The sequence below is a fragment of the Anopheles gambiae genome, chromosome 2 (genome assembly GCF_943734735.2).
Source record: "Anopheles gambiae chromosome 2, idAnoGambNW_F1_1, whole genome shotgun sequence".
Classification (NCBI taxonomy): domain Eukaryota; kingdom Metazoa; phylum Arthropoda; class Insecta; order Diptera; family Culicidae; genus Anopheles; species Anopheles gambiae.
The window spans coordinates 47,513,947-47,541,378 of NC_064601.1; the positions used below are offsets into that span (position 1 = coordinate 47,513,947).

At 44.3% G+C, this 27,432-nt stretch overlaps 1 protein-coding gene and 3 non-coding genes across 13 annotated transcripts in view; 1 reads left to right on the top strand and 3 right to left on the bottom strand.

Annotated features, from left to right (window-relative positions):
- The window catches only part of LOC1270888 (mpv17-like protein), a 171,894-nt gene extending 145,490 nt beyond the window's left edge, over nucleotides 1-26,404 (top strand). For 4 of the 10 annotated variants that reach the window (XM_061640750.1, XM_061640751.1, XM_061640748.1 and 1 more), the window contains 2 exons: nucleotides 4,071-4,130; nucleotides 25,653-26,404. In XM_061640750.1, coding sequence (XP_061496734.1) covers nucleotides 25,704-26,258 — 555 coding nt within the window. In that variant the 5' untranslated portion in view covers nucleotides 4,071-4,130; nucleotides 25,653-25,703 and the 3' untranslated portion in view covers nucleotides 26,259-26,404. Of the gene's footprint in view, nucleotides 1-4,070; nucleotides 4,201-25,382; nucleotides 25,575-25,652 lie in introns of those variants that run through there. The other 6 variants (XM_061640755.1, XM_061640757.1, XM_061640752.1 and 3 more) reach the window with 3 other exon arrangements.
- Trnaa-cgc (transfer RNA alanine (anticodon CGC)) lies at nucleotides 3,246-3,317 on the bottom strand. The gene has a single exon. It is a non-coding gene; the product is annotated as a tRNA-Ala (tRNA).
- On the bottom strand, nucleotides 3,523-3,604 carry Trnas-gcu (transfer RNA serine (anticodon GCU)). The gene has a single exon. It is a non-coding gene; the product is annotated as a tRNA-Ser (tRNA).
- On the bottom strand, nucleotides 24,935-25,007 carry Trnak-cuu (transfer RNA lysine (anticodon CUU)). The gene has a single exon. It is a non-coding gene; the product is annotated as a tRNA-Lys (tRNA).
- Nucleotides 26,405-27,432: the final 1,028 nt, after the last annotated feature.

Genomic DNA, 27,432 nt, shown 5'->3' on the forward strand with positions numbered 1-27,432 from the left:
GATGTGGAAATAAATCGATTTTTAAGTAAACAAAGCTTCCCCATAGCAAAAGAGTAGACTTTGAAGATGCTTCTTGCGCATCCGGTTGATTATCAGGATGCTCTGTTCGGTCGATGGCTTCTTTCACGCTTGCAATCGCACGGGAACCGTTTTCCTAACGTCCTATTGTACTCCGTTGTTCGTCCTTGGTTTCTTGCATGGTAAGGTTATGTGATTTATAGCAAAGTGTTGTGTGTTTGCTATTTGTATAGCTATGATTCAAAAGGTAAACCCTGTGAGCTAACATTCCCGTGTATTTTGTTACTTAAAGAAAGGGGACACAGTGGTTGAAAAAACGACGTATTTCTTCTGTCATATTTTATCTTCATAGCTCTTTACTTTACCGTCGAAAGTATAAATCTTTTTAAAGAAAAAGCAAAAGCATTAAGTCTTGATTTCGGCTTTGCGGTTTTATTTTCCAGAGAGAACCTTGTGTTTTGTGTTGTTGAAAATGAAAGGGATGTGTGTAACAGAATACAGGGTAGCTACCGGAGCCCTTCGTAGACCACCAAACAAGTATTTGGATGATATGTTTCTTTTGGTGCGCTCTGGGTGCAATTTAATACAACACAGCAAAGAGATTGTTCGTTTTAGAGCAGCATAGAACTGCTTTGTTTCATCATGGCCACTGATACACATTACAAAACAATGATGACATATAAAAAAAAATCCACAATTACTTCTACAGTTACTAAATAAAGCCGGGCCTGGTAGTGCTGGCAGGGTCTAACGTGCTCGTTGCATTAATTTGTCCGCTTTCCATATGTTTTTCCTGTTAACCGGATCAACTAATCTGATCTTGGCAGATAACATGACGGCCGTCCCTTTTGAGGCTTCATGTTACACGATAATCGACCTCGCTCAGCTAGAATAGGGGGGAGGAGTGGAAGGACACTAACCTTTCCCAGTGGCCGCCTCTAAACCGAGAGCCATCTTATCTAATGACACGGCTGGATGGGTTGGATCCATTCATATTTTATACACCCTTCATTCCCGGGATCGGTCCTTAAACTAGTAATGTAATGTCTGATTCGAATCTTTTCCATTTTCCATCTATCCGTTTTTGAAGTGTGTGTCCTTTCGAAAATGGGCGATGATGGCGAGACGAGAGCAAGAGCTTAAATGAAACCTGCAAAGAATAGTGAAGTCCCACAGGACGCAGACACAGTGTTCGGGTCGGACTAGAGAGAGAGAGACACACACATGCTTGCTTACATTTCAATACAGATTCTATCGGGTTGACAGCGTCCGCAGCATTCCCTTTTTTACGTTGTAACTTCCAGCTAGCTTTATCGTTGTCGAATTCGTGTCGATGAAGCAAAAATACACATATACAGACACTCACACGCTCTGCGACAGACGTACAGATGAATACCTCTTTTTTACGATTCCAATATGCGATGGCAATATGGTGCGCGCGGATACGATTTTTTTTTCTTTCAATAACAACTCCGTCTTGGATTAAAGGACGCAGCGCGCTCTCCAGCACGAAATGAATGGGATCGTTAGTTTCCAGCGTCGTATGTGGCGCGCATCAAGGGATGAATTCGGCTCCATTATGAAACCCGGCACGGCACAGAAAATGGATGCGATTTAAACATGCTGTGCTGGGTAGAATGGACCATCATTAAGAAAAGTGTGTTTAATAGGTTTTGCACCGCTGCTTGATTTCATGCAATACACGTTTCAGTATGCTTTTCTTACAAATTGTTCAGTATTACAGTATGTGTGTGCATTTGCATGAATGTTTCATTGATTAGGAAACCAGTTGGAAGCTCATGCATTTTGTGCTCAAATTAAATTTGAATAATTTATACCAAAACTTCGATATGCATGATGATTTTTTTAATGTTTTTGAAAATAGACTCACGTTCATGGAGTGCTAAAATAATGTAAGAAACAACTGTTTTTCTGAAATTTAATTGCGATACTGGAAATTAAATTTAATGGACTACTGTATTCCCTTTGTAAGGTTAAAGAAGATTAAAGAAAAAGAGTTCCCTCTCTGCAGGTCGATTGCAATGCAGAAAAGCAGCCAAAGAAAATCCCACCGGTCAATGATAAATTAACTGCAAACCCAATTTTGTTCGCTTCTCGCAAGTGCCCGGACGACCACTTCACTCTAACCTCAGAATGGTTTCCTAATACTCTTCCGACCGCACGCGCGTTAGGAAATGGAAATACAATTCTCCAGTGTACGCCCGTCGAAGAGGAACTCTTTAAGGCAAACACACCACCATACCATACCACCAATGATATCGAATAATCCCATCTCCTGTGCTCTGCTGCCGCCCAGCGACCGTGGCAGTGGGAAATCAAGCGAATCGATAAATCTTCTTCTCGTGCGCACATTTACTCGGGCACCTTTTGGCACGTTCGTCGTCTCCAGCGGAGAGTTGTCTTGTGCCGGACAGAGGCGGCAGACACGTTCTCGGGTACACTCTGCGTGTGCGCGCTTGACTGTCCATAATTTGCACAACACCGGACCCCGCGTCTCGTCCCATTTTCATGTCCGACTCACACACAACAGTAGCCGATAGTTTTCCCGTCGTCCGTGTTTTTCTTCTTCAATCCGTCAAGGGTTCGGCGCTTGCTTTTTCCCAGTGAAATATTGAAGCGACTATGTGGTACGAGATGTGGGGGAGGTGATGCAACGTGACCAATATTCACTCTCGAGGGGCTGATGACGCCTACCGCAATCAGAAACCCTCGGGCAAGTGAACGCAGCGGCATTCATTCCCTCCGACAACACCCTTATTGCTTTGATGCTCAAACCCTAAATCAAAACATTATAAACGATCTCTCATCGCGTGGCAGACGGTTTACGTTGCGTCGCCGTCGGCCGTGGGGTCGTTTCTAGCACAAGCAAACTCTAGCAACGGAGAACATGCGGTTTGCCGAAGAGAGCGAAAACTGCCGTCGGGGGAAGGACAAAAGGCAAAACAAATGCACGTACCGTAGACAGATTTATGGTGCCGTGATAGGCTAATAACGTCCATGAAAGGGAGTAAAAGGGTGAAAAGGGTATGTGGAAACGGGACGGGATTAATAATAAAAAGAACGCTCACAACACCATGAATCAATAGTGCCGCGGCACAGGGTCAGGAGTACGGCGAAGCAGGGTGGTGTGATGGCGGAAGCGACAAAACAAATTGATGTTCCGCAACGAAGAAATGAAAAAGTTGAAAAAAAGTATCAGTTGCACTTGGAGATGCCGGGGATTGAACCCGGGACTTCTCACATGCGAAGCGAGCGCTCTACCACTGAGCTACATCCCCGTGTTGAAGGAGGGCTGCTCAAACACAGTTTTCATCGCTGCAAAAATAGTACCAAGAACGGAATGGAGCTAGAACGTTTCTAACGTCTGGTTTTCCTGATCCTAACAAAAAAGATTAACACTAAATTATTCAAACGGAAATTCAAAGACACATGTATTCCAAAATATGGAAACCCCGCGCAAGCTGTGTGGCAAAAGAATCTTACCGACGAGGATGGGATTCGAACCCACGCGTGCAGAGCACATTGGATTAGCAGTCCAACGCCTTAACCACTCGGCCACCTCGTCACTGTATGTTCCGCTCGTTACCTTGCAAGGAGAGCTGCCAAGTTCCTGTTGCCTCATCGCGCGAAAGCGTACAACGTCGCTCATCCACGCCAGAACACGGATGCGCTTCCGATGCGATGCGAGACCTTCGAGTTCTGTATTTATTCAGCGGAACGGATCGAAATTAGCTTTGATGTTGTTTCTACTCTCGCTGCTAGAGTGTTTTGCTTTTGCATTGAAATCATGGAACCGTTCAGCCCTATCCAATATCCTGAGAGTGGTGTTTTTCTTCTTCATCTCTAGATTCTCTGGCTCTGCATTCGTGTAAAGGGGGGGGGGGGGGAGGGGATCTCAACTTAAGCATAATGCTATAATAATATTATCATCTCATTCTGAGTAAAAACATCAAACGACACTGCTTCTTACCCACATTAGCGCTCTGTCTTATGTTGAAGTTAATGTATTTCCTTTTTTCTTTTGCTTTCAGGGCAAGGCCGCGTTTCCTTTATTTTCTCCACTGGTTACCAACGTATCGACCCTGACAGTGGTATGATTTAAGGGTCATTGCATTTATCTCCGAAACTGTTATCTAATGCAATCTCATGCTATAAAGCTGTGTAATACTTTGAAATATTCATTTAGATAGTAAATCACCGATAAATTACGAGCATCCGTCAGATCTGATCTTATTATGCCATTCTAGTTCTTCTCTTTAGTGTCTGAATTATATCTTTCTCTTTGACAGCAAAGAAAATTAACTACCCATAAAAAACGACCGATGATACGGCAGTGTGGCTTCCAATGGGATGCATTACCGAGACTAATAAAATTGTACATAATGTTATGGTGTACATAACATTCAAATTTATTCCCAGGAGAGACTATACTTACTCCAAGTACAGTATGGTATCGTAACAGACGAGGCAATTTGTTCGTAAATGAAAGTAGAGTCGTAGATGTTAATAATTGCATTTAATTGCCTCTACTTTTATAAAATACCATTTTAATACTTCATCTGACATCTGACTGTTCTTCTGTAACGACAAAAACTCAATGGTTTTGTGTGTCTCTTATCTCCTTGGTAAAATATAAAGAGTCAGAATCATTCGCTCAGCAAAATTAAAACTTTTCTCTAGCTCGGCCAACTATTCCATAAGCAGGATGGATTGGAAAAGTTTATGTTTTCTTTTTTGCTTTTTCCTCTGTTGTGTATAGCGTAATATACACATTCTCCAGATTATTGCAACATCACTTACATGTGGTAATGCGCACATGTGTGTGCACACCTTTCGAGCGATGAACTGTCACGGTAAGAAACTTTGGCAGAACAGCTCACTCCACCTAAACCTTCTTGGGGAGGATTTATATCCGGAATATGTTCGTTCCCATCTCTAGCGCAAGGAGAGCTCACTTTCTCTCAACAGGCAAACGCGGGATTCGAGGAAAGGAAGAAGTGATGGCAGCGGAACGAGTCATGCCAAAAGCAAAATCCAATAACGTACACGCCCGTCGTCTTGGTCGCTTTGGGGCAAAACTTTTACTCGACAGTTTTTGTCCCGGCTGCTCAGACGCTGTTTGCTTGTGGTATAAGGCCCCTTTGCCTAGCATACAACATCCCTTTTTCGGAGTTAAGTGATGACGTTGCGTTATTTGTCATATTCCAGTCACGGACGTAACGTGTACGGGTAGTATGGCACGACACGAATAATGTTCTTTGCGTAGTGAAATTTCAATTGAACTCCATTCCTTGCCGGAGGACAGGATGGTTACATCACAAAATGTGCGGAAGGTTTAAATTTGTACTTCAGGGGGCGAACTGCAAGGATTGCAAAATGTATAGTATATAGAAAACGATGCTCCAAGGTGTCTTATGGTTAGCTAAAGTGCCAAAAATATGCTGCATCGTTGTCAATAATCCAAGGTATGAAATACATTATTTGTGCGCCTTTTTACTTTTTACAAATAAAGCTATCTAAGTGGAGTCCTATTCATTACCAGATAGCCTTGTTAGAGCACTGTATATTAATCCTAGTAGCAACACTATGCTTTCCCTTTCACACTCCGCAGAACGCTCCGGATCAAGTCGAAATGATGGGACAACGTACGGAAATAATAAGATATGAAACTATGCATGCAAGTTGGTGACCGGCATAGTCGAAAGCAGACGACACATACACACGTATAGCGGAATGCCAGAATGCAGAATGTTATCCCCGAAGGGATTGCTTCCCTTTCCGACCAATCCGGTCGAGAGCACCGTTTGATTGCCTTGGCGCGCAATATGTTGTGAGCACACTGTGTTAAATCCGGCGGCCAACACAGGCATGGAGCATGTAGGGCAGAAAAGGGAGTAAAACCCCTTCGGCAAACATGTGTTTCGGTAATAAAGTGTCGTTATGTAATTGCAAAACACGTTCGGCCGTAAAAGTAACGAAAACGACAAAATAGAATAGAACTCGTACCTATCCACGGGCACAGACACGTAAGAGCGTGCTCGCGCGCCATCGGAATGCTTCTAAGGTTGTGCAAGGCGGAAAGGAGTACCCCAACCCCGCTACCTTTGCCACTGTACCGGCGCAATAAAGCCGAATCGCGAATAATAAAACAGCACTCCGAGTCAGATACAAGCACGAGTAAGTTGGCAGCACCAGAGACCACCGATATAATGGGCAAGTTTTCGGTTCGAAAGTGAACATCCATTTCCTCGCAAGCGAAAGTAGGGAGGAAACATCCAGTGCAAAGTTTGCTGCAACAACAGCGGCAACATCTCCGGTAATGTTTCTCGTCGGCATGTGACCCGTTTTCCAAAAGATGCTTTTGCTCCGGTTCTTTGGGTAGGGCAAATACCGTGGCAAGAGTGTTTCGGTTACGAACACTTCTGTGTTTGGTTTCCATCGTCGGACGGAACGAGGGCGCATTTTTCGGTATTAATTATTTTATACAGCAAAGGTATTCCTCGTTCGACCGCATCTTCCTAGGTCCGAACTGTTTTCTTTTGGGCGGAATGTGGCGGCGAGCGAGTTTAGTGCGGATGGGGAGCTAACAAGCAATGCCAACCGATGGCGGCGGTCCATAACACTGCCGTCTTCCAGCGTGATGGAATTTCGTTCGATAGCAGCTCGTATAGTAAATGGAATTGAGTTTAATGAAAACACACTTCTCGGAAAGTGGAATTGTTTGGTGGACGAAAGGTTCGAACTTTAGACAAAACATCCTTTTCTAAATGTTCCGGAGATGAAGTGAAATCAATGAACATGTGGTAGATCTCCTCCAGCCAAGGTGTGATGATAGGAGAGCTCTGTATGACTAGTTTGTATGCATTTGTTGATTAAATTTAATTTAATATAATGTAGATGGAGAGTTAATTAAGAACAGAACATGACAAAACATTCCGATATTTCAATGATGGGATATTTGGGATGAGCGGATATTTGCTTTCAAGTTGTAGGAACAATTGCTATTAATTTTCCCTATTTATTTACGAGATGGTAACGTGGAAGTGATACACATACTCGAGCCTCCCTTTATTGCGTTTCTTGACACTGCGTGTCGAACACATTAGTAAAATGTTGACAGATTATGTTGTTTAATATTTTTTCAAATAAATACAACCAGTTTTCAGTTCAGCTCTAAAAAAAAATACAATGGATTCAAAAAGTAGTAATGTAGGCAGATCTTGGTAGCTGCTGAAAACCCACGCTGGTTACAATCGTTTTTCGGATGAAAAATTGAATAAATCGGAGATAACTTCGAACAAGCAAAATGATTATATTAATTGAGTATGTCTTCGTGATATACCTGGCAGTCGAATGATATCAAAATCCATCACTTGCGATGGTTAGGGAAGCTATAGCGACAAAAGGGAAATTGCTTTGGTTATCCACATTGGACAGGAGATATTTAAACACGTTATCTCCGCTAAACAAGGAGAATATTTGCAACACGTTATTAAAAACGATTTGAAGCCTTGTGCAAAGCACAAATATTTTTTGGAAAAATTGTTCTTGCTTTCAATAGATATATATATATATATATATGAGCGTTAAAATCTATCAACGATAGCAATGCAATAAATTTATATACCTACAAATCATTGAAGGTTTTGTCACAACGTTACTGTCTTTGATTATCATTCGCCATCGAGATCAAATAAAACACAACTTTTCTGGCGCTATAATCACTCTGCTTTTGAACCGTGAGTCTCAAATCAACACCAACGACTAATCAGATAACTAACATCCGCTAAATTAAGTTTACAAAACACGTTAGAAACAGCTACACAAAAACGTTCCTAATGCATTTCCAGTTTACAATTCACCCCATGCTCAATCCAGTATGAAAAGAGGATTATTTGATCAATCGATTGGTCGAAACACCGATGAGCCGTCTGATCATGTGCATAATACAAACTTAAATAAATAAACTTTCCTTATTTTGAACGTCCCCCGTCGGCGTTTGTTTGTTTGTCCCGAGAGCAACATAATGTTGATGAGTGTTTCGCACTAACGCGCGTCTGTCCCTCGAAGGGGGATAATAGTGCAGCGTTTTCGCTCATCAAACATCAAAGCGAAAACGCACAATTGAAACCCGCGCGCTCAATGTTCGAGAACACTTACCACGGGAAACCACACCCATCCGGACACGGATCGGTTCGTAAAACGGGAATTAAAGTGACGCCCACTAGAGAGACCGTTGCAGTCTCGAATCTCGGGTTTCCGACTCCGACCGCTCGCTCGCTCTACACAAACACACACGGTTAAAGCATGCAACTAAAGGTGCAACTGCAACGTTACCCAGTCGACCATTAATAGTTGCATCAAACGAAAAGGGTAGCAATGGAGCTAACGAGCTACCTTGCCCCCGTCCATTGCAGCCAACACAATCCGTCCATTTTCGCGGAAACTAGCGGCAATTTAATATTTGAAATTTGAATTTAATGCTTGATTTGCGGCAGTTCGTCCGCCTGCCCTGGCCGATGTACGATGGTTGACCCGGTGTCGCTACCAAACCCAACATTTGGGGCACTTCGGATGCATTACGGGCTAGCTGGGAGGAGGGCTGCTCGACTATCTATTCGTGCATGGCATGATGCTTTTGAACTATCCAAGCGTGATTTGCCTTCGGTGTGCGGGTTCTCTGCGGTGAAGTTGAGTGCCGACTGTGAAATTAAATGAAATGCCGGCCAAACGGTAGCGAGCGCAGCCCGAGCGTCGCTTTACGCATATGGGCGTCCTCAATTGGAGGCCAATATTTATTTATTCATTTGTTGTTATTATTCCAGCCGAGGCCATAAATAAATGAACTTCACGCAGGACACCACCGAGTGCGCCGGGGTCATTTGATTATCCCGTCCGTGTCCCGTTTGTGTGTGTCTGTTTGCCCACGTTTCAATCGATCGCGCGTCCGGTTGCCGGGCCAACGGTTCCCGTCCAACGGCATCGCGACCACGTTGCGACCTGAGCGTGTGTGTGTGTATATGTTTATTCAACATATTTATGCTGCCGCTTCAAACGGCGCTGCCTCGGCTTCATATTTTGATGTGCCCCTCGGGCTGGCCTCTCCCCTTACCGCGTTGAATTTCTTACACTGCCGCGCGCGCAGTTTGCATATCACAACATCCTCGAACACATGGCACGGTTCGGTCTAACCCGCCGGGGATGACAGTTTGGCTTCATGTGCATACGTGTGTGTGTGTTCCTTCATTCCATTCCAATGCTTCGTTTGGTACGCTGTGCTGCTGCCGGCTGGTGCGTGTGTTTGCTCGTTTGCATAAAACTTCGCCATATCAATATTGATATTTTAATGCACATTCGTAACGAGCGCCGAGCTGCTTATGCAGTGTGTGCCGGTTACGGTGTTTCGCTTTCGAGAATATTGTGCCTTTTTTCTCGAAAATATCGCGCGCACCAAAAACACATTTCACATTCCCAAACGAGCGCGACTGATATGGTCCGAACAAAACCCAAAAAAGCGGAAAAACCTTTTTACAAATCACTTCTGCCCGAAAAGACATCCTTCGATATGCGAATCGATGAGTATGCAAAGATAAGCTTGTTTTGTTTTGAACCACCCCAGAAAAGGCCTTTTCTGTTGACCTTCGCTGATGGGGCATGGCACAAAATGAGACTCTCTTTTTGCTCTCTCTCTCTCTCTTCCCCTTTTCGTCTGGGTCGTTTACTTCAACGACCGATTTGTGACAAGCCGCTTTCTTGATGTTTCGCCGTTCGGCCGTCACGTCCCCGACCGTGGGATCGTGGTCGCGGACGGTCTAAGCATTCGCGCACCATTTGTTCGGTTAAACATTTGAGCACATTTGTGTCCGTGGTCAAAATTATTCCTAACGATGCTCGGCACTTTTCACAATTGAAGTATCAATTCTGGCCTCGGGTTTGATGGGTTAAAGATTCCACCATTTCCGAAACGTGTTGGGATTTTATGGAACCAACATTACCTACCCCTTGCGTGCTGGTACGTGCTCGGTCGGTCGGTCGGTATGGTGCGACTTTTTATGGCCCGGGGAAAATTAAAAGCAGCACAGTATGCCGCAAAGCCGGAGGTCAGCAGTACCGATAAACTGTCGTCGACAGATTGTACCGTTCCAATCGTTTCCATCGCCAGCACCATATCGATCGCTTATCGCTCACATCTCGCACACCCACTACTGTTCCGGAGTAGTTTCTAGTCCCTCGCTCCCCTCACCCTAAGCCACACCACGTCAAAACTAATCGCAAAGTAAAGTCGACAGCTAGACGAGCCGGCCGGGTGCTCCGACCGTATGGTATTATAAACACAGCGCACGGAAGTATCAAAATTGAATGTCATAATCATAAAAGAAACACACAAGACCGCCTCCGAATGGCGGACTCCGGGCCAGGAGACGACGAACGGCGCTGGTTGAAAACTTTGTGCAAACATTCCGTCAAACGAATCCATTGCAAAGGGCGGGCACTGGGGAAGTGATGGGGGAAGTGTGTTAAAGAAAGTAAAAACTCGTGTTTTCCGCAACCCCACTCCACGGTCTGGTCCAAGGACCATTACCATCACCATCATCAACTTTTTGCGCCATCCATTACGGGGCATCGTGTTGTTTACCGTGCTCTGGAGTAGTATCATCGCCTACCTCTGACCTCCATTCTTCTTGCGTCCATGCCCAAGTGACATCAAAGGGAATGGCTCATTTTATGTTTCTTATTAAAGGCACATCCTGTGAAATGGGGAATAAACGGGAGAGTTTCGACGCACAAGAAGAATGGCTAGAATAAATAACTAAGAGAAGGATGGCGGGGCTTTTGGAAATCCTCACCATCGGCCCCCCTGTGAATGCAAACTACAAACGGCTCGAGAAAGAAAGCCAAACGTCTGATGTGTTTTAAATTAAAGCAAATGAGTTCTTCCTTTGTGTGCTGTTGCTGAGCTATAAAAGCAAACGGTGGTAGAGTCCTTTCCGAAAGAATCGTTCCAAAAAAATGAAAGCCCCTCAACCCACTTGGTTGTGAACTATCGATTAGTTGAGATGCCGGGAGCAGACGATGGTTATAACGATGGCCGTCTTTCGTAACGACGGTTCGGATGGGAGTGTGAAGAGTTCCAGATAGAGACCGACCAAAAGGCCATATCGGAGGGCTGTTTGCACGATTTCTACCTTCAGATACAACCCCTCGGAATGGAAAAAGTTTTGCGAAAACAATTGCACGCTTCTTTGGCTTTGTATCGTGTAATGATACGGGATTAAAGTCGGTTCGCGCTGGACTGGGGGGAAGGACATTACAAAACACTTCCTTTAGGGAAACAAAAACACAACCGTTTGAGAGCTGGGTGTGAAAGGATTAGATGTCAACGTGACGAGCCGTAGCATAATTAGAATCTTGCCTATCGCGTGTAGCGGCACATCAAAAGTGAGAATAGGAGTTACACACCTTCGCTTTCATCCCCGCAAGCGTCGCGATCATTTCATTAACGCACTCCCTCGCGCGCTCCGCGGCTGTACAAACATCCTTCCTGCGGCTTCTAGCTGGTTAATAGCGCAACCATGAATGTGTCCTGAGCTCTGTGTCTGGTCTGGTGGCCCTGCCGGAAAGAAGGGGTTCACTAAATTGATGAGCATTTCCTTCAAACGCGGGATTTAAAACCATCAAAAAGGGCTTCTTTTGAAAGGTGCCGCGACGGAAAGTATCGTTCACTAACACTCTGCCCCCACCAGTGTGGAGAAAGATAAATCGACATCGAATGACGATACTTGGCGAGCAGAGAGCAAAGCGCTCCTTGGACGATGACATCGTGATTGCGATGGAAACCCGTTCTTCCCTTTCCTTTCCCGTTTCGTGAAGGAATTTTGCTTTTTCATCGCAAATAGAAGGAACACAAACACTCAGAAGAATTTGGTGGGTTCTGGAGGGGACAGGAGACATGGGTTTGGCGCGGCAAAGAGCACACTTAACGGGCATTATCACGGCTATTATCATTTGAACGTCGACAGTTTTGATAAATATTTATCCTTCCGATCTAGCAATTTCGGCCTTTTCCGCCTAAAGGGAGTCACCGTCGTCGTCGTTGTCGTCGTCGGTCCGGGTCGGGTCAGGGTGGGTGTTACCAAGGCACACTTCCCCCTCCCCCCCCCCGACCAAGGCAAATTCCCCCTGAATTTATTACCCCTTGGGTGCGAAGCTGAAGCACAGCAATCGGAAACCCCTCTGGACGACGAGTTGGATTGAGCCGCGAGTTGTTGCTCTGTGGCAACGGAAAGTTTTCGTACTTTAGTTTCGACCCCCCGGTTTTCGTCCTGTTCCAATTGGAAGCACCACGCTCACGCTCAAACCTACAGCTACAGTACATTCACACCAACCCCAAGTGCCTGCTCGGCGAAATAAGATTATCCTTGTGAAGAAGCTGCCTCTGATTAGACGTTGCCACAGGGGCACACACGCACACGCCGAGAGGATGGTGTGAACGTGAAAAGGTTTCTACCAAGCTGTGCGGGTAGGTGGGTGCCGGCGAAGAGGGACACACGTGACAGGAAATGTTTTCGGCGATGGCCTCCAAGTGCCGACCGTCCGTCGCTGCGATTTGCCAACGGGAGAAACATTGACCTTTAATTAAGTGGTCATTTGTCGTGTGTCGACAAAAAAGAAGAACTCAAGGGTTGCGTGTGTTGTCATGGGGAGAGAAGAGCACCGCGTCACGTGCAGCTTGAACGCGCTTGTTGAACGGCACCAGGCAACCACGGGAGCAGGCATCCTTTCCAGCCAAATCAGAAAACTTTCCGAGTGGAACGCCCTTTCTCCAGCGTCCCGGAAGTGGCCTCAAGGATTCGAATGAAATGAAATTATAAATTTAATGCCACTGACGTGCGAGAGTCGTCCGTGGTGTAGTGTGCCTTTCGGCATCAAATCCGGTCAGCAGCAGGCAGAGCAGAGAGCCCAGAACCAGTAACATGCCGGCTCGCAACCCATTTCGTACACTGGCGGGAAGGAAGGGTGACTTCCGGTACAACGGGGCACCGGGTGCACGATAGGCCCGAGTCGGAGGTTGCTGTGTCCCGGAGCCGAATAAACGGAAGGATGAAATGAATTTATGGGGACATCCAATGTTTCATAATTTAATTTGAAACGCTGAAAACTGTCATAAATAATCTTGCTCTTGTTTTACCTTCCCGTGTGCGCTGAGGCTGAGCGGGAACGACTGCTCCGACTTCTTGGGGATGTTGTCTGACCAATTTTTGTCTCTCCTATCCTGTCGGGGTTTTCCGTTTTTATGTCCAATTCGAATGGGCGAGAACGAATGAACGAATGAGAGAGAAAGAAGTGCGAGCAAATGGGTCATTCTTCAATGGATGCAGGAAAAGGGGACTCCCTTTAAAATGGAAAACCTACTGGCGGAGGACCTTCGTGCTCGTGGAGAGGGCGGTTGTTGGGCCTGTCCTGTTTCCTGTTCCTGCTCCTCCCGTCCAATCACGGACCGTAGCCGGTTGGAGAGTCGGGAGAGGCTTCCACTGCGTCGACGGAAAACGTGAACAAAATGATAAATGACACGGATGAATTGGTCGGTAACGAGGAGCAAACTTCCTCGACGTCCGGGTGGCTGACTCGATTGCTGAGCCGTACAAGACACCAAATGTTCAAACCCCAGTTTTCCCACCCCATTTCCCTCTGCTTGCCGCGTGTGCCCGCAGCTGATTATTGCGTTTGGCGTTGAGCGGTGCAGAAGAAAGTGTACAATTATGTGCTCATTTTCTAAAATTGCTGGCCCTTGTTTATGATTTTTAGGGTTCTTTGTGGCCCTCGGTTTTCGGCAGATAAAAAACAGCCATTGCTAGAGGGCAGGAGGGCAATAGAGGACAGAAATTCAGTCCAAAAACGGAAATGGGACAAGCGAGCGATAATTTTAGATTCACCATGAGAATAGAATGGAGATAAAAATTTACGATGCCGATTTATGGGTGGCAACGCAACGCTGCTGCTGCTGCTGCTGAGTCGAGCGGTCAAATCAAAGCAGATGGCAATATAATCGGGGACATTCTTTGGGTAAATTGATTGATTAACCCAATCAGCGAACAAAAAGTGCTCGAAAAATACTTAAATTGGCTGTGCTGTTGGCTTTTGGACGGGTCCTTTGTATGGAAAACGCCATCAGATAGGGGTGAAACAACATTGTGCCGTAGATTATGCGTCACCGTTTGGACGAATCGAAAATAATACGAGACGAATGCATTAGTGTTCTGATGGTACTTTAGATTAATTGTGAAAGTGTATATGCTTGATAAGTTGTATTATGACTCTTAACAAGCATATACAGTTTCACAATTAATCTGAAGTACCATCAACACACTAATGCATTCGGCTCGTATTATTTTCGATTCATCCAAACGGTCCAAATCCTGATAGTAAAAAGAGAATATAACCATGTGTGAATTAGAATAACTATAAAGTGCTATATGCAGCTACATGCTTTTTCTACGTTAATTTTGTAACATGAGCTGAATGCTGATGGATTGAACAAATACTCTTTCCCGCACCATTGGCAGGCTCTTTATTATCTTTTGTTGCGAATGAATGGTTTGTTATTTTATATTCGAAACATCAAACGAACCATGAACTTCATAAGTGAATTCGATTATTGGTAGGAACAATTCGAATCGATTACAGCTACCCCCGCTGCCCTCCAGACTCGTGCGTCTCTCGTGACAATTTCGCCCACAATGTAGCCCCATCCATAATGGGAAAGCACAATTCGCCCTCCAGTGCATCGGCGATGGATGATTTGCAGCTGGCTACAGACTTCAATAAATAAAACTGCTTTGCCAAACAATACGTGCCGATAATATTGCGTACCGGCTGTGCCTTGCTTTAACATGCCTTGCGGCGACAGCTTCAATTTGAGCTAAGTATAAATTACCTTCCTAGCGGGGCACGCAAGGTAAAACAACAACACAAAAATAATCGAACCGTACAACCAACCCACAAACCGAAAACACAATTGTCTGGAGTGGCCAGTTGTTTGAAAGGCTTGTTTAAACTCTTGTCGTTTATTTCCATCGGCGGAACAAACAACAGCGACCATTACGGCGCTGACCAGCACACGGCCGACTGGCCAATCGCTGAGACCCATCAATAATGTGCGAGCAATGGTTTCTCCCTCATCGATCTGCACAATTCCGTCTCAAGATGACGCTATCTTCAGCGTCTATGGCCGCGCGCCATCGGTGGGCATGGAGCGAACGAGAAAAGATAGGCGGTAATTGCCAATATGGGCAGCGAAACAATAGCCACATCATAAACACAAAGCTGACAGCGCTCGGTCCGGCTCGGCGAGCGGCGGGACCTTTTTACCAACTTTATAAAGCGTGGTGGTAAAGTAAGTAATTAATACGTGGGGGCACAATGGCTTGTCCTGCAATGTCAATCAATATAAGGCTTAAGAGCGTACCGTGATAAAGATTTGCTTTCGATTCGGGTCTCTTTCTACTGCCAGCCTGTTTATCTTGATACAGCCTGTATAGCAGCCAAGCAAAATATGATTACAATAACGATCTTTTGTACGATCACATGAGCATCGCGATTGCCGATGAAAATCTCCTTTAGAAACTTAACCCAAGAGCTGTCATGGAAAATGGTCAATATATTTCAAACTCTGATGTGTGGATACGAGCTGTCTACTAATGAATTTGAGTGCAAACTTATACAACTTTTGATTTCATAGTACCCCAAACAACCCAACATATTGCAGTTGTGGTACTAGGGTATAGAATCCATCGATTATCTTTAATGTCATAATCAACCACTTAAAGAGCAACCTCTTATGAAGTTATGAATTAATTGCACCACTTCCGAAGGTTACCGTTGGCTGTTGGGGAGGTTAAGAAATGTCTACCTTGTTGTGGTTCCTTCGGGGCACACAACCCAACACCACGCACAACATCTAGAATGATCACAACCGCGGCCCGATCCGATCCGTAAACGGTGCAATAAACCCATTACCATCTTGCTGCCTGCCCTGCTACCGCTTGCAACGGTGGGCATTTTACTGGTGCTGCAATTTCCGCGACTCAATTGTTTTGTCAACAATCGATAACCTGGTTGTTTCGTCTTGTTCCTTTCCCTGTCTGGCCCTAACAAACACACGCGGGAGCAGCTCACTTCATTCATTACCCAAAGAGGGCGACGATCGAAGGGCGGGCCGGGGCCGACGATCGAAGATTGTGTCAATGTGATGTGCGGGACGGCAATAAACCTGGACCTGCGGTAAAAATAAAACTCGTAAAAAGGCTAAATTAAATACCATCGCGGTTGTTGCTGCTGCTGCTGCTGCTGCTGCCGTAGACATGGGCACAGTTCTTATCTCTGAGCCTGTTCCTAAGTACGTAGGCCGAAGTGTGGAGACGACGCAAAAGCACCGCACACAATCGCTGTGGCGCCAATTCCTCGGCGCTCCGTCTGGTACGGGTGTGGTTTTACCAGCAGTGGGGAATGACGACCAGTGGGCCCGAGCGGTCCACGACTCGAGACAATCAGCTGATGCGCGCCCGATGAGTGATCAGCTGTTACGTTGTTGTGGTTGTTGTTGTGCCCGCGCCGATAATAATCGTAGGTCATATGAATCGCGCACCGTATGAGCGACCACGACACATTTTTCTAACGCCCCGTGGACGTCAGTGCTGCGATTTCGCACGTGAGAGAACACAGATAAGGTTGATGATGATGATGATGATGGTACGGTGGGTTGATGTTTGACTATCGCATGGGCCTGTCATGATGGGTCGGAGACACAGACGCGCACCAGACCGTTGCTGTTAATTAACAAGGTAAAGCGAACGAAATGGATTTGGGGTTTGGATGACACATTGGAGCGGGGCGTGCGATAAGACGAGAAAATTTATGACCGCACAAACCGGCCGTCACGATGACCGCAACCGATTTGGCAGTGGTCCAGTGGACAAGGGACCCTTCGTGTCATACGTGCGGCGATAATGCAGACGCGAGGCGTTGTAATACGTCCCTTCATGATTCACGACATGTTTAAACGTTGGGATGTTTGAGATATATTGAACTCCTTTGGGGTGATAACCGATAGCATGATCGCTAGTTGGAAAGTTCGACACATTTCGAAATGATTTATCATTTTACGCTACACATAACAGAGTTGTTCTATGCCCGTTACTAAATGAAATTTTCAAAATAGTTAAATTACTAACATCGAATATTGTGTTTAACAGCATTGAAAAACACCCAGGTAGTGGTCGGCATTCTTGTTAGACATTTAAAAGAAATATAAAAAAATCGTATACGGTTTTTTTTAATCTAGGAGAACAGAATATTATTAGAGCCAAGGCTCTAAAAGTATTTTAAATGTTGTTTACAGGGCCTTGTGATCTATGATCACAGTAAGGGTAACGTGGTATATAAACGGTAACGATAAACGCGCCAGCTCATATAAGGCAGGATGATTTCGATTCGCTTGTCGATCTTGCATTAGCCCTTAGCAGATAAAAATACATGAAAAATACAATTATGCACATTTAAAACAGCAGATTCTATTGCTGATAGTCTGTGGTGATTCGCCGTCACATTATCTGTGAATTAATATTTACAGTATCATTGTAAAAATATGCCAATACTCACATGCACAGGTTAATTCGTAGTCGTCTGGATGCCCAGAATAAGGTTAAGGTAAATTCAAAGAGAAAAGTTCAACGAGTTATTACAAATTATGTTGAGCCGAAGCTAGTTTTAATGTGGCAAATGATGCTACCGGATTCTTAGTTTCTATTAAAAAAAAAACCTTAAAACTCGAGATTGAAACATGCAACTCAAAGTATTTATAAAAATAAACAAACAACAAAATGAAAGATCGATATTGTGCCATTCATATACATTTTTTTTATAAAACAATGAACATTATTTTCTTTGTTATTATAAAAGTTTGAAAGTTTTTATAAACATTGACATTATTCTAATTATATTTTCTTTATTTATACTGATCATTTTTAGTTTGTTCAGTTCATGAAACTTTGGTGTTAAATTCATACTGAAACTATCTTCATTATTTAATCGTACGATTGAACGATAAATCAAGGTATTAATATATTATTGCATTTTTTTCAACTATACCAAAGCATTTCGAATGAAATCAGTGGCAGAATGATGAAATTTTTATCGCTTTCTGCACATGAGGCCTCTTGGAATGGTTTCCTTGTGGTAAATTTATTGCGCAATAAAAGCAAAAATCACTTAAAAATCTTTTAACGTTCAAATAATAACCATCAACCATTCTCTGCCCGTCGATCGGGTCACAAAAGTGGGTACGAAACGGCACCGACGCATATATTGGTGAAAATGGTGCCGGTTGCCGTTGTAAACACAGTGCACAAACTTTGCGGAAGGTTAGCGAAGCCAATCCGACGATTACGATAGACGATCGGTGGATCGCTCATCAAACCCATGCCCAAAAGGTATGCTTAAAAAACAACGTAAAGACGATCTCGCTCGTAAAACTTTCGATCCTGGAAGACGGTGTGTGGTTGGCTGGTTCGTGTGAAGACGGCGGCGCCGGCCAGTTAGAATCGACCCTTGGAACTGAGAACCGATCTTTAAATGAACACTCTCAACACACACCTTCAAAGAACCGTATCCGTTCGGCCGAAATCATGCCACGCTAAGTTCAAACGCGTTCATTATCGCACCTCGTAAGAAGGCACGATACGCTAAGGGAGATTGGCGGCTCAGTCGAGGGCTTTAAAGCATTCCCGCGCCTTGACCTCGTGCGGTGGTCGAACATTAAACGTAATTAATTTTATACTCCATAAATAAACGCGACCATCATAAATATTGCAATCATAAAATGGAATATGCGTTTGATGTTTTCGCACTATAGTCTCAAAACGCGATGCGGAACTTTGCCCTTTTCCGGGTTGGACTCAACAAATGCCAAATTTTTCTTGCAAAATGAGTGTAGTAATCATAAAATTTACTGTAAATTTAGCATTTCACTTAGCGCTAGTTCTATTCGAATGGATCAGGCAGCTTTAATATCATGATAACGATTCTATTTGACAGCTCATACCTCATTTTCTATGAATGCACCATGCTCTCGATACAAGTGCGCATGGTAAACCCATTCCATTTCTCCTCCCCCTTTCGAACGATTTCCCGGAGTGTCGGGAGGAAAAGCAATTCGAAATTTTATGTTCATTTTAAGCTGCGGCACAAATTCCCGTACACGATTCCCCTGGCGCCCACACGGCAGGAGGGGCAAGCGCATTACGTTCAATATTTTTTCCTGCTGCTGTTGCAGTTTTATAGACGTCCCCCGAATCCACTGAACACTCTTCATGCACGACGCAGGATACGGTTCAGCATCGGTCAGCACGTTTCTGTCCATCTTTTTTTAATGTTCGCAAACAAAACTAATAAAACAGTGAACCCGGCTGATGGTGCTTACCCTTAATGCCGGCTCTCCAGTCCGGGAAATTGGCGGCAAAAAGGGGATTTACCGAACAAAAGGAGTTTAGAGCAGGAACAAGCGGCAAACGCATGGGATTCATTTTGATTAAATATTTTATTTTCATGCGTGCACAAACTCGGACACAACCCGGAACACTGCGCACCAGAGATATTGAAACGTGGGGTAGAGTTCAATAGGCATGAGGCCTGGCCCGGCAGCATAATCATCCACCGGTTGTGTCGGAACTCTGTTCTGCTCTTCCTGCCACCCTTCCAAGTGTGCAAAAAGAGTGCAAACGAGAACTCAGCATAAAATTGCAGAGCATTAAACGCAGACTCTTTTAGTGCTGTTCAATTGGATAGCTAATTTTACGCTACAATTATCATGAATTCATTACAGCTATGCTTTGGACGGATGGCGCACTACAACAATCCATTACTTGTAATAAGCATGCTCGTTACTGTTTCACTGTGTGCAATCCTTTATCATAGTTTCTGTATAGGAGGTGCAGTAATTAGAAGAGGAAAAGGATTTACGTGCATTGGTTACTGACAACGTTAATATTGAAAATAGTTGTGCTAGTATGGACCATCGGGACCTGGTATAAATCTCAAATGGACTATGCCTTCTGTTCTAGGGGATTACGGGGGAATTCTCTTAATCACTAATACAGAGAATTAAACCTACGTAAAGAGTTTATCCAAACTACGTTTAGAATATGAGCAACACAAACATTTGATATTTGATGGTATGCATTTTGGAGCTAATGATGTTATAAATTTTGGGGTCAGTCATGAACAACATTACTTGTAATCAATCCACTGAAAATTGAACACAATAAGCATTTTATTGTTATTCCTGCACGAATTGTCCTGTATAAGCTGATAAAATATAATATTATCATATAAATTGTTTGTATATTTCCGTACACGTCTCAATTTATACGGTTACTACAATTCAATAAAGATGTGAGCGATAAATACTTCTTAAATTCAAGATCAGATTCAAGTAATATTCAGTGAGGAAAACATATTTGTAACCGTTTTTATAAAAGGACTTAGCAGTATTTTCTCATATTTGGGAGTTTTGCCCTTTTATATGGAATTTTACAGTTGGCGGCTGAAATAATGTCAAACATACAAAACCACACGCCAAACTCAAATTTTCAGCTTAAATTTTATTAGTTTGAAAAAATGTATACAATAAAATATTCAAATAGAAAACAGGTCATCATTGTCGTAAAATTTGTTTAAAAACACATAGAATAAGATTATTAAATCAACTTTAAGTTCACTCTTCTCACTGTGCGTCGGCTGTCAGTTTTCTATCGATTTTTGCCATCAACGCGGGGTGTTAGTCCGCCAGATATGAGTGGTATCCTGCGTTTGAGCATTGGTGTTCGATGCTATAATTGACGAGCACCTCGCTCTGGTGCTTTGCTTGCCTCAAAATTATACGAACGTGCATTAGCAAAATGGTTTCCGCTAAAACATCTGCACTTCGCCATGATGCGGCAAAACTGCTGGTGTTGGAATTAATAACCTTCATTGATAACAATGTATGCTGCATGCTTCAGCAACATTAATGGATGAGTAAGACACCAAACTACACACGCCAAACAGAGTATGGTTGGAGCCTCTCGCGCCATTCCCGCCTTTCCTGCGCTCTCCACGAAAACCAGTGCACGCGGCTCGCATGTGTGTGACCTGTCGCAAAAGTGGGCCACCGATTTTCAGCTGCAAAGTGTAATCCAAGGTAATTTATAACAGTATACATACACACACACGGTAACCCACCATCGCTGGGGCAGGTTCGCTGTACGTGCCCGGACAGTGTTTCAACCGCTGCTGCTGTTAGCTATCGCTGTCGGAACAATTAATTCATCAGCTCGTATGATTAAATGAACGTAAATTATATGAACCCCGTGTGTGTGCGCACACAAACGTGCCTTCATCTCTCGACGCCCCTGGGTTAACCATTACCACACCTTCCATCGCCCTCCAATTTCCACCACGTGAAGGCAACTCCACCGACGCTGCCTTATACGCTGCGCACATTTTTCAAACGCACCAAGGGAAGCAGGGGGTAGGGGGAGGGACAATTTTCCATCTTTTTCCCTGCCATTTTCGACACCGTTGGCGAGAGCCGGTGTGGAATCCAAAAATCCGTCCGCTCGTCGTGCGCTGCTGGCAAAGAATGTGCAGTTTTCTGGTGTGTGCTACGACTGTGATTGCTTTAAATTGTAATAATTCATCGCACACACCATCACCGCTCGGTGCACGATGTGAGCATTTTACCAAGGCACGTGGCCACTGCACTGCCATCATCTCACGGCAGCAGCAGCGTGCATTCGGTGCCAATTGAGGTGTCGCCTGTCGCTTTTCCACGTTGCACAGAGAGTGTGGCGCTTGAAGAGTGTAATTTTTGCCCGTACGTTACCCCCGCACAGACCAATGCGGAGAGTTTGAGGAATTAGATGTTCTGAAGTGTGAATGGCAACAGCGTTGCCGCACGCACGCCGAGAACTTCCTGGAGCGATAGCTTTCGTGTGTTGGTTAAACTAACATAATTAAAGCAACGGCGACAGTTGTCGAGGGATCGGTACCTAGAAATCATTCTCGAATGTTGTGCAGAACTTCAACTCAACCTTTGAATTGTGTTCATGAGGTTATTAAATCAAATCTATATTGCATTTGCAGTACATAAACAAACATTTTTATGTATTTATCTCTTTCCATGTTTGCTATTGTATTTTAGCTAGTTTCCTATATGTCATATAGGAATGTTTTCTTTGTGTTCCAAAAAAGAAATAGAAAAAGGCATAGCTTGAACTTGAACGCTTAAAACTCTACGAGTATATGCCTACGAAGACGCAAAACACCAAACATATTAACGAATTAACCCCGTGAAGATAGAATGCGTCAAAGTTCACATTCACACTGTACTTTAAGTATATATCTGATGATAATTATAATATCAGAGATTGTTTCTGTTCATGATCCCCAGATCTGCTAGCTAGTCCAAACATGAATATACCAACTAGGGCACAATGACATCAGGAATTCTATGTCTCGAAGTCTCAATTTGTCCTCCATATATTTTTATTCATTGATTGCTCCATTGCCTCTTCAAACGATCAACTATTAGCTCTTTTCAATTATCCTGACGCCAGCTCTTTACAGACTAATCGTTTATAAATAGCGCAGGGTAGTTCTTAAGTTGCTGAAGCCTCATAAGAGGCAATGTGGATAATTGGCAATACACAAATAAATGATTTTGTTATGGCCTTTTTTTTCAAATATTCTTATAATTCCATTTAAACTTGACTATCAATTTTGGAAATCAAATTGTGCCCCATACCAGAGATCGTTAGAGACTAGTCCGTGAAATGGGATCATCCGGCTCTCTTCAACATTTTGCAATTTAACTTGAATGGGCTTAAAACAGCAGAACGAATATTTTCAACCCACTACTCCAGTGCAAAATCTTGATTTTTGTATAATATCTTATCGCATCAAGCTAAATACATAAATGAGTAGTTAATGAAAATGTATTTTCATCTCTGTATATGTATATGTTAATGTATATGTTGTTTTTAAGCACGAGATACTAAACAATAATTTGAATAGTACGTTCGTAAAGTTCTTATCTGCTTCAACAGTCGCTGGCCATTTGATGCATTGTTTGCTTATAATTTTATGCAAACTAATGTAACTTCATTTCAGCCCGATTCAATTGTTGCAGTGACGTACGACGCCACTTGAAGGTAATACATTGCACTCAGCGTACGGTTTTGCTGCCGTTTGCTCCTATTATACATCAATTTGATCTCATTTCTACGCATTGCCGGCTGATTGCGAGAAAACACTCTAACGCGCACCCCATGGCACGGTTCAGCTATGAAATCTCGAAAGTCGCGCTGTTGTGTGCACATGTTGTTTGTGTCAGCGAGAGCAACAGTAAATATGTAATTATGCTGTTAGCAGTCGCTTGCCTTTAGAGTCGTTTGCAGGCCCCTAGCGTACGCCTGCTAAGTCGTGTTTCCCTTCTCAGCCTTGCCTCGTGGAATGTGTCATTATGGGCTGCGATTGCCTACATCTTTCAATCGCGTTTGTCCACGAAGTTATGGGGAGTAGAAGACGCGCTGCATTGATGGCGATGGCATTGTGGACGAGAGCAGATAAATACGACAGATAAATAGATCAAATCAGACGCAAACACTATGGTCCGGTCTGTATGGGCCGTTGAGTACACAGCTGCATCTACGATTGTGTTGTGTTTCCTCTATCGCCTTGCATGCTCTCTTCCATGTCTGGAAAAATCCTTTCGGCATAAACAGCCACCGAAAGATTGTCGTTATCTTGTGCGTTCTACTGTGCGGGACAAAGGCAGCAAACATTTGAGCTACTTGGCCCTTGACCGAGTGTGGCGGCAGTGTGGTGCTGTAGGCAACCATTCGTCCAAATTGGCTGCTAACAATCACTATCACGTGCCCATGATGCTGATGATGCATGCATTGCCTGTCCGCTACCTGGATGGCAACTTACCGTGTTGGTACCGTTCGTGTTACTCCGGCGATGGAGCATAAAAATTCCGAATCATGTTAACGATGACAAAACGCTTTTGAGGAAGGATTTTCTCACGAAACGACATGCAACGGCACAAGCCAGTCCCTCGTCCCGCTCGATCAATATGCAGCTATGCTGTTGGATGGAGTGGTCCCACTGGTGAGAAATATTACCACCCCCTCTGCTAAGCCCCACTTGAATAACTCGCCGGAAGCGAAGAGGCTTTCCACTGCATTCCTGAATGAAATAATAAATTATTACTCCGATAAGAAGTACTCACACCAACACCACCACCCACAGGCCGACGGCCACTCTTCCGAATGCAATTGCAGTAGAATTTGCATACAACGAACGGAACACTCACAGGTTGTTATACAGCACAAGTGCGCTAGTAAACGCTTCACAATTTCTGCAAATTATATAGCGCTGCACAAACGGAAAGCCAAGGACGGAAGTGTCTAAGCCTACGAAAACTGCCCCGCACACACCACAGTAAGGGAGAGAAATCCAATTTTATCACAGATAACGGAGTGCATAAATTAGAAAACTTTCAACAAAAGTTGCACGGCACACCACTATGTCTTCGGGCGGGTTGGACCGCCCTCTTCTCGCATCATACCAACCTCCTTGCCACACAGCGCGCTGAACAACGACGATTGATAAAAGCAAGTTTAACTTTGCGCCAAAGTTAAAACCATTTCTCACATTGTTTCTGGCTGCGTTAGGAAAGAAAATAGATGGCTGCAGCGAGGAAATATACAGTGGGCGTGATACAAATCCTGCAAACTGGAAAACAAAAAGAATCACAGTGGTGTGAAGGCATGGGGTGAGAAAAAAAGAAGTCAAGCGCCCAACGTGGGGCTCGAACCCACGACCCTGAGATTAAGAGTCTCATGCTCTACCGACTGAGCTAGCCGGGCTGTTGGTGAAGGTGTGCTAAATACGATATAAAAACTTAGCCACGCCCCGAACGCTGCTCAAACTTTACAAAGACCTTATTCTGAACCGGTGAACAAATTTCAAGTTAGAAATTTGGTTGCAATTCTTATTAGGAATTTTATGAGTGAGCAATATCCAAATGCAATTTCATCTAATATTCTACGTATAACTTTGCCCGAAAATACATCGACGTGCAATTGATCATTCTCACCCCTTTTTAAAACGCGCATGCAAACGAGTTTTCGATCGGGACATCGTTTCTGGTCGGTATGGAATAAGCCCTAACGTAACTGGCTGCAAAAACTGCCGCGAAGGAGGGGGCAAGCAAAAACCTTGAACTTGCTTTTGACCATCAACGCACACGAGTCAGCTGACGACGGGCACCCATTCGTCGAAGGTGAATGGATTACGCGTCGTCGCGGTCTTGCGCTTCTCCCGGGACCGGTCGGCGTTGGCCTACTTTAAGTTTATTGATTTTTCATCTCCGCTTCCAGTGTGCATGGGCAGTAGCATGGTCGGTCGCGCCACGTATGAACCTCTCTTTCCGCGTATGCTGTCTATCATGCCAAACCGTTTCTCACACCCTCTGTTGCTATTTTGATTCTTTCTTTTTTGTTTTGTTTCAGTAACTGTCTGCTACCGCCGCTCCAACACTAGTCGACCCACACACCCTCACCATGTGGTGGAAATTCATCGTCGAGGTTACGAATGAGTACAAGATCCTGCGGGGCATGATTTCGTACTCGGCGCTCTGGCCGATCGGGTGTCTCATTCAACAGACGTTCGAGGGCAAGCGGCTGAAGAACTACGACTGGGAGCGATGCTTACGCTACAGCCTATACGGTACGTTCGTGTCCGCGCCGATGCTCTACTGCTGGATGCGATGCGCCAACATCATGTGGCCCCGGACGGACTTTCGGTCGTCGTTGGCGAAAGCGTTCACCGAGCAGGCCGCATACGACCCGTTCGCCATCGTGCTGTTCTTCTACGGCATGAGCATCCTGGAGCGCCGGTCGCAGCAACAAGCCGGTGACGAGGTACGGGACAAGTTCTTTGACACCTACAAAGTCGGGTTCTTTTACTGGCCGATGGTGCAGACGGTAAACTTTTCGCTGGTCAAACCCAAGAACCAGATCGTCGTGGCCGGGTTCTTCAGTCTCATCTGGACAACGTTTCTGGCGTACGTAAAGACGAGCAAAAAGCAGACCACCGAGTTGGCAGCAGCGATGTAGAACTGTAAAAATTCTTTCGACTTTTCCGATTGGTTACAACAGTGGTAGACTGATTTAGGTTGTTGCAATGTATCTCAAAAGAGCTACTGTAAAGTGTATCCCTCAACGATGGTGCTAATAAATAGATAGTTTGTATTTATGTACTATCTTCCAGCGTTTTACATTTTACCACTAAGGCTTTCGGTTTATGCGGAGCTATAATGTTTGATCCGGCGCTACTGCTTTGTCGATGTGGTGCAAAAGTCTTCGTTCCGGATTAGCAGCAGTTACCTGTTCGGCCAACCCATCCAGCAAGGCAGGAATTACGTGTTCCCCGATAGAAATCAACAGATCGGCAATTTTCTCCACACGTTGAATGTCGCTGATCACTGGAATAGCTGACCGCATGTCCTCTCCCGAAGCGGACAGCTCTACTTCGATGCCATCTGTCACCGTATCACGAACAGGACGAGACAGCTAAGATAGTACACAAAACATAAAATACAGATATCATTTCCTATAAGAGTCACACCAGTTCACAGTAACTAGACTTCCTACACTTCGTCCTGCTGTTGCGTTGAGCAAAAGCGCACAGATGAGCAATGTAGCCGAACCAATCCAACAGCGCAGATGAAACATGTTGCACTTCTATTGCTATTCCTTGGCAATGGAAAAACTTCCCATCAAAAATTCAGGCTTTTATACTAACAACGATCAGGTAAACGTAAAACAGATTTGGTCAACTTATGTGCATGCGATGGTTGTGCATCTAATTTGTCACATGACAAGCTTTTAGCTGCAATTTCAGGCCATTTTAATGAGCAAATAGAAGTGAAATTACACAATAGGGCTGTTTGCTCGATTACATTACAAGGTTCGAGGTTGTTCAAATTTTGCTTGTGGTGAGAAATAGTACAAAGAATGTTTGTTCTGTAATCAAATCAAACAAAATTTGAACACGTGCCGGTTTCCATCGAATGCCATCTGTTATATGAACCAAAGATTAGTTCCGTTGTGTGACAAGTGAGGTCGCTTTTTATCCACTCATTTAAATAATTTGCGCAACAGATGGCGCTTGCAGTACCATGTTCAAAACTATGGGCTGCTGATCTTATATAAAGGTAAAAATAAACTAAATTCTATAAAATTAATTTTACCAATCAGATTAAGATAAAAAAAATTGAAGTAACACATC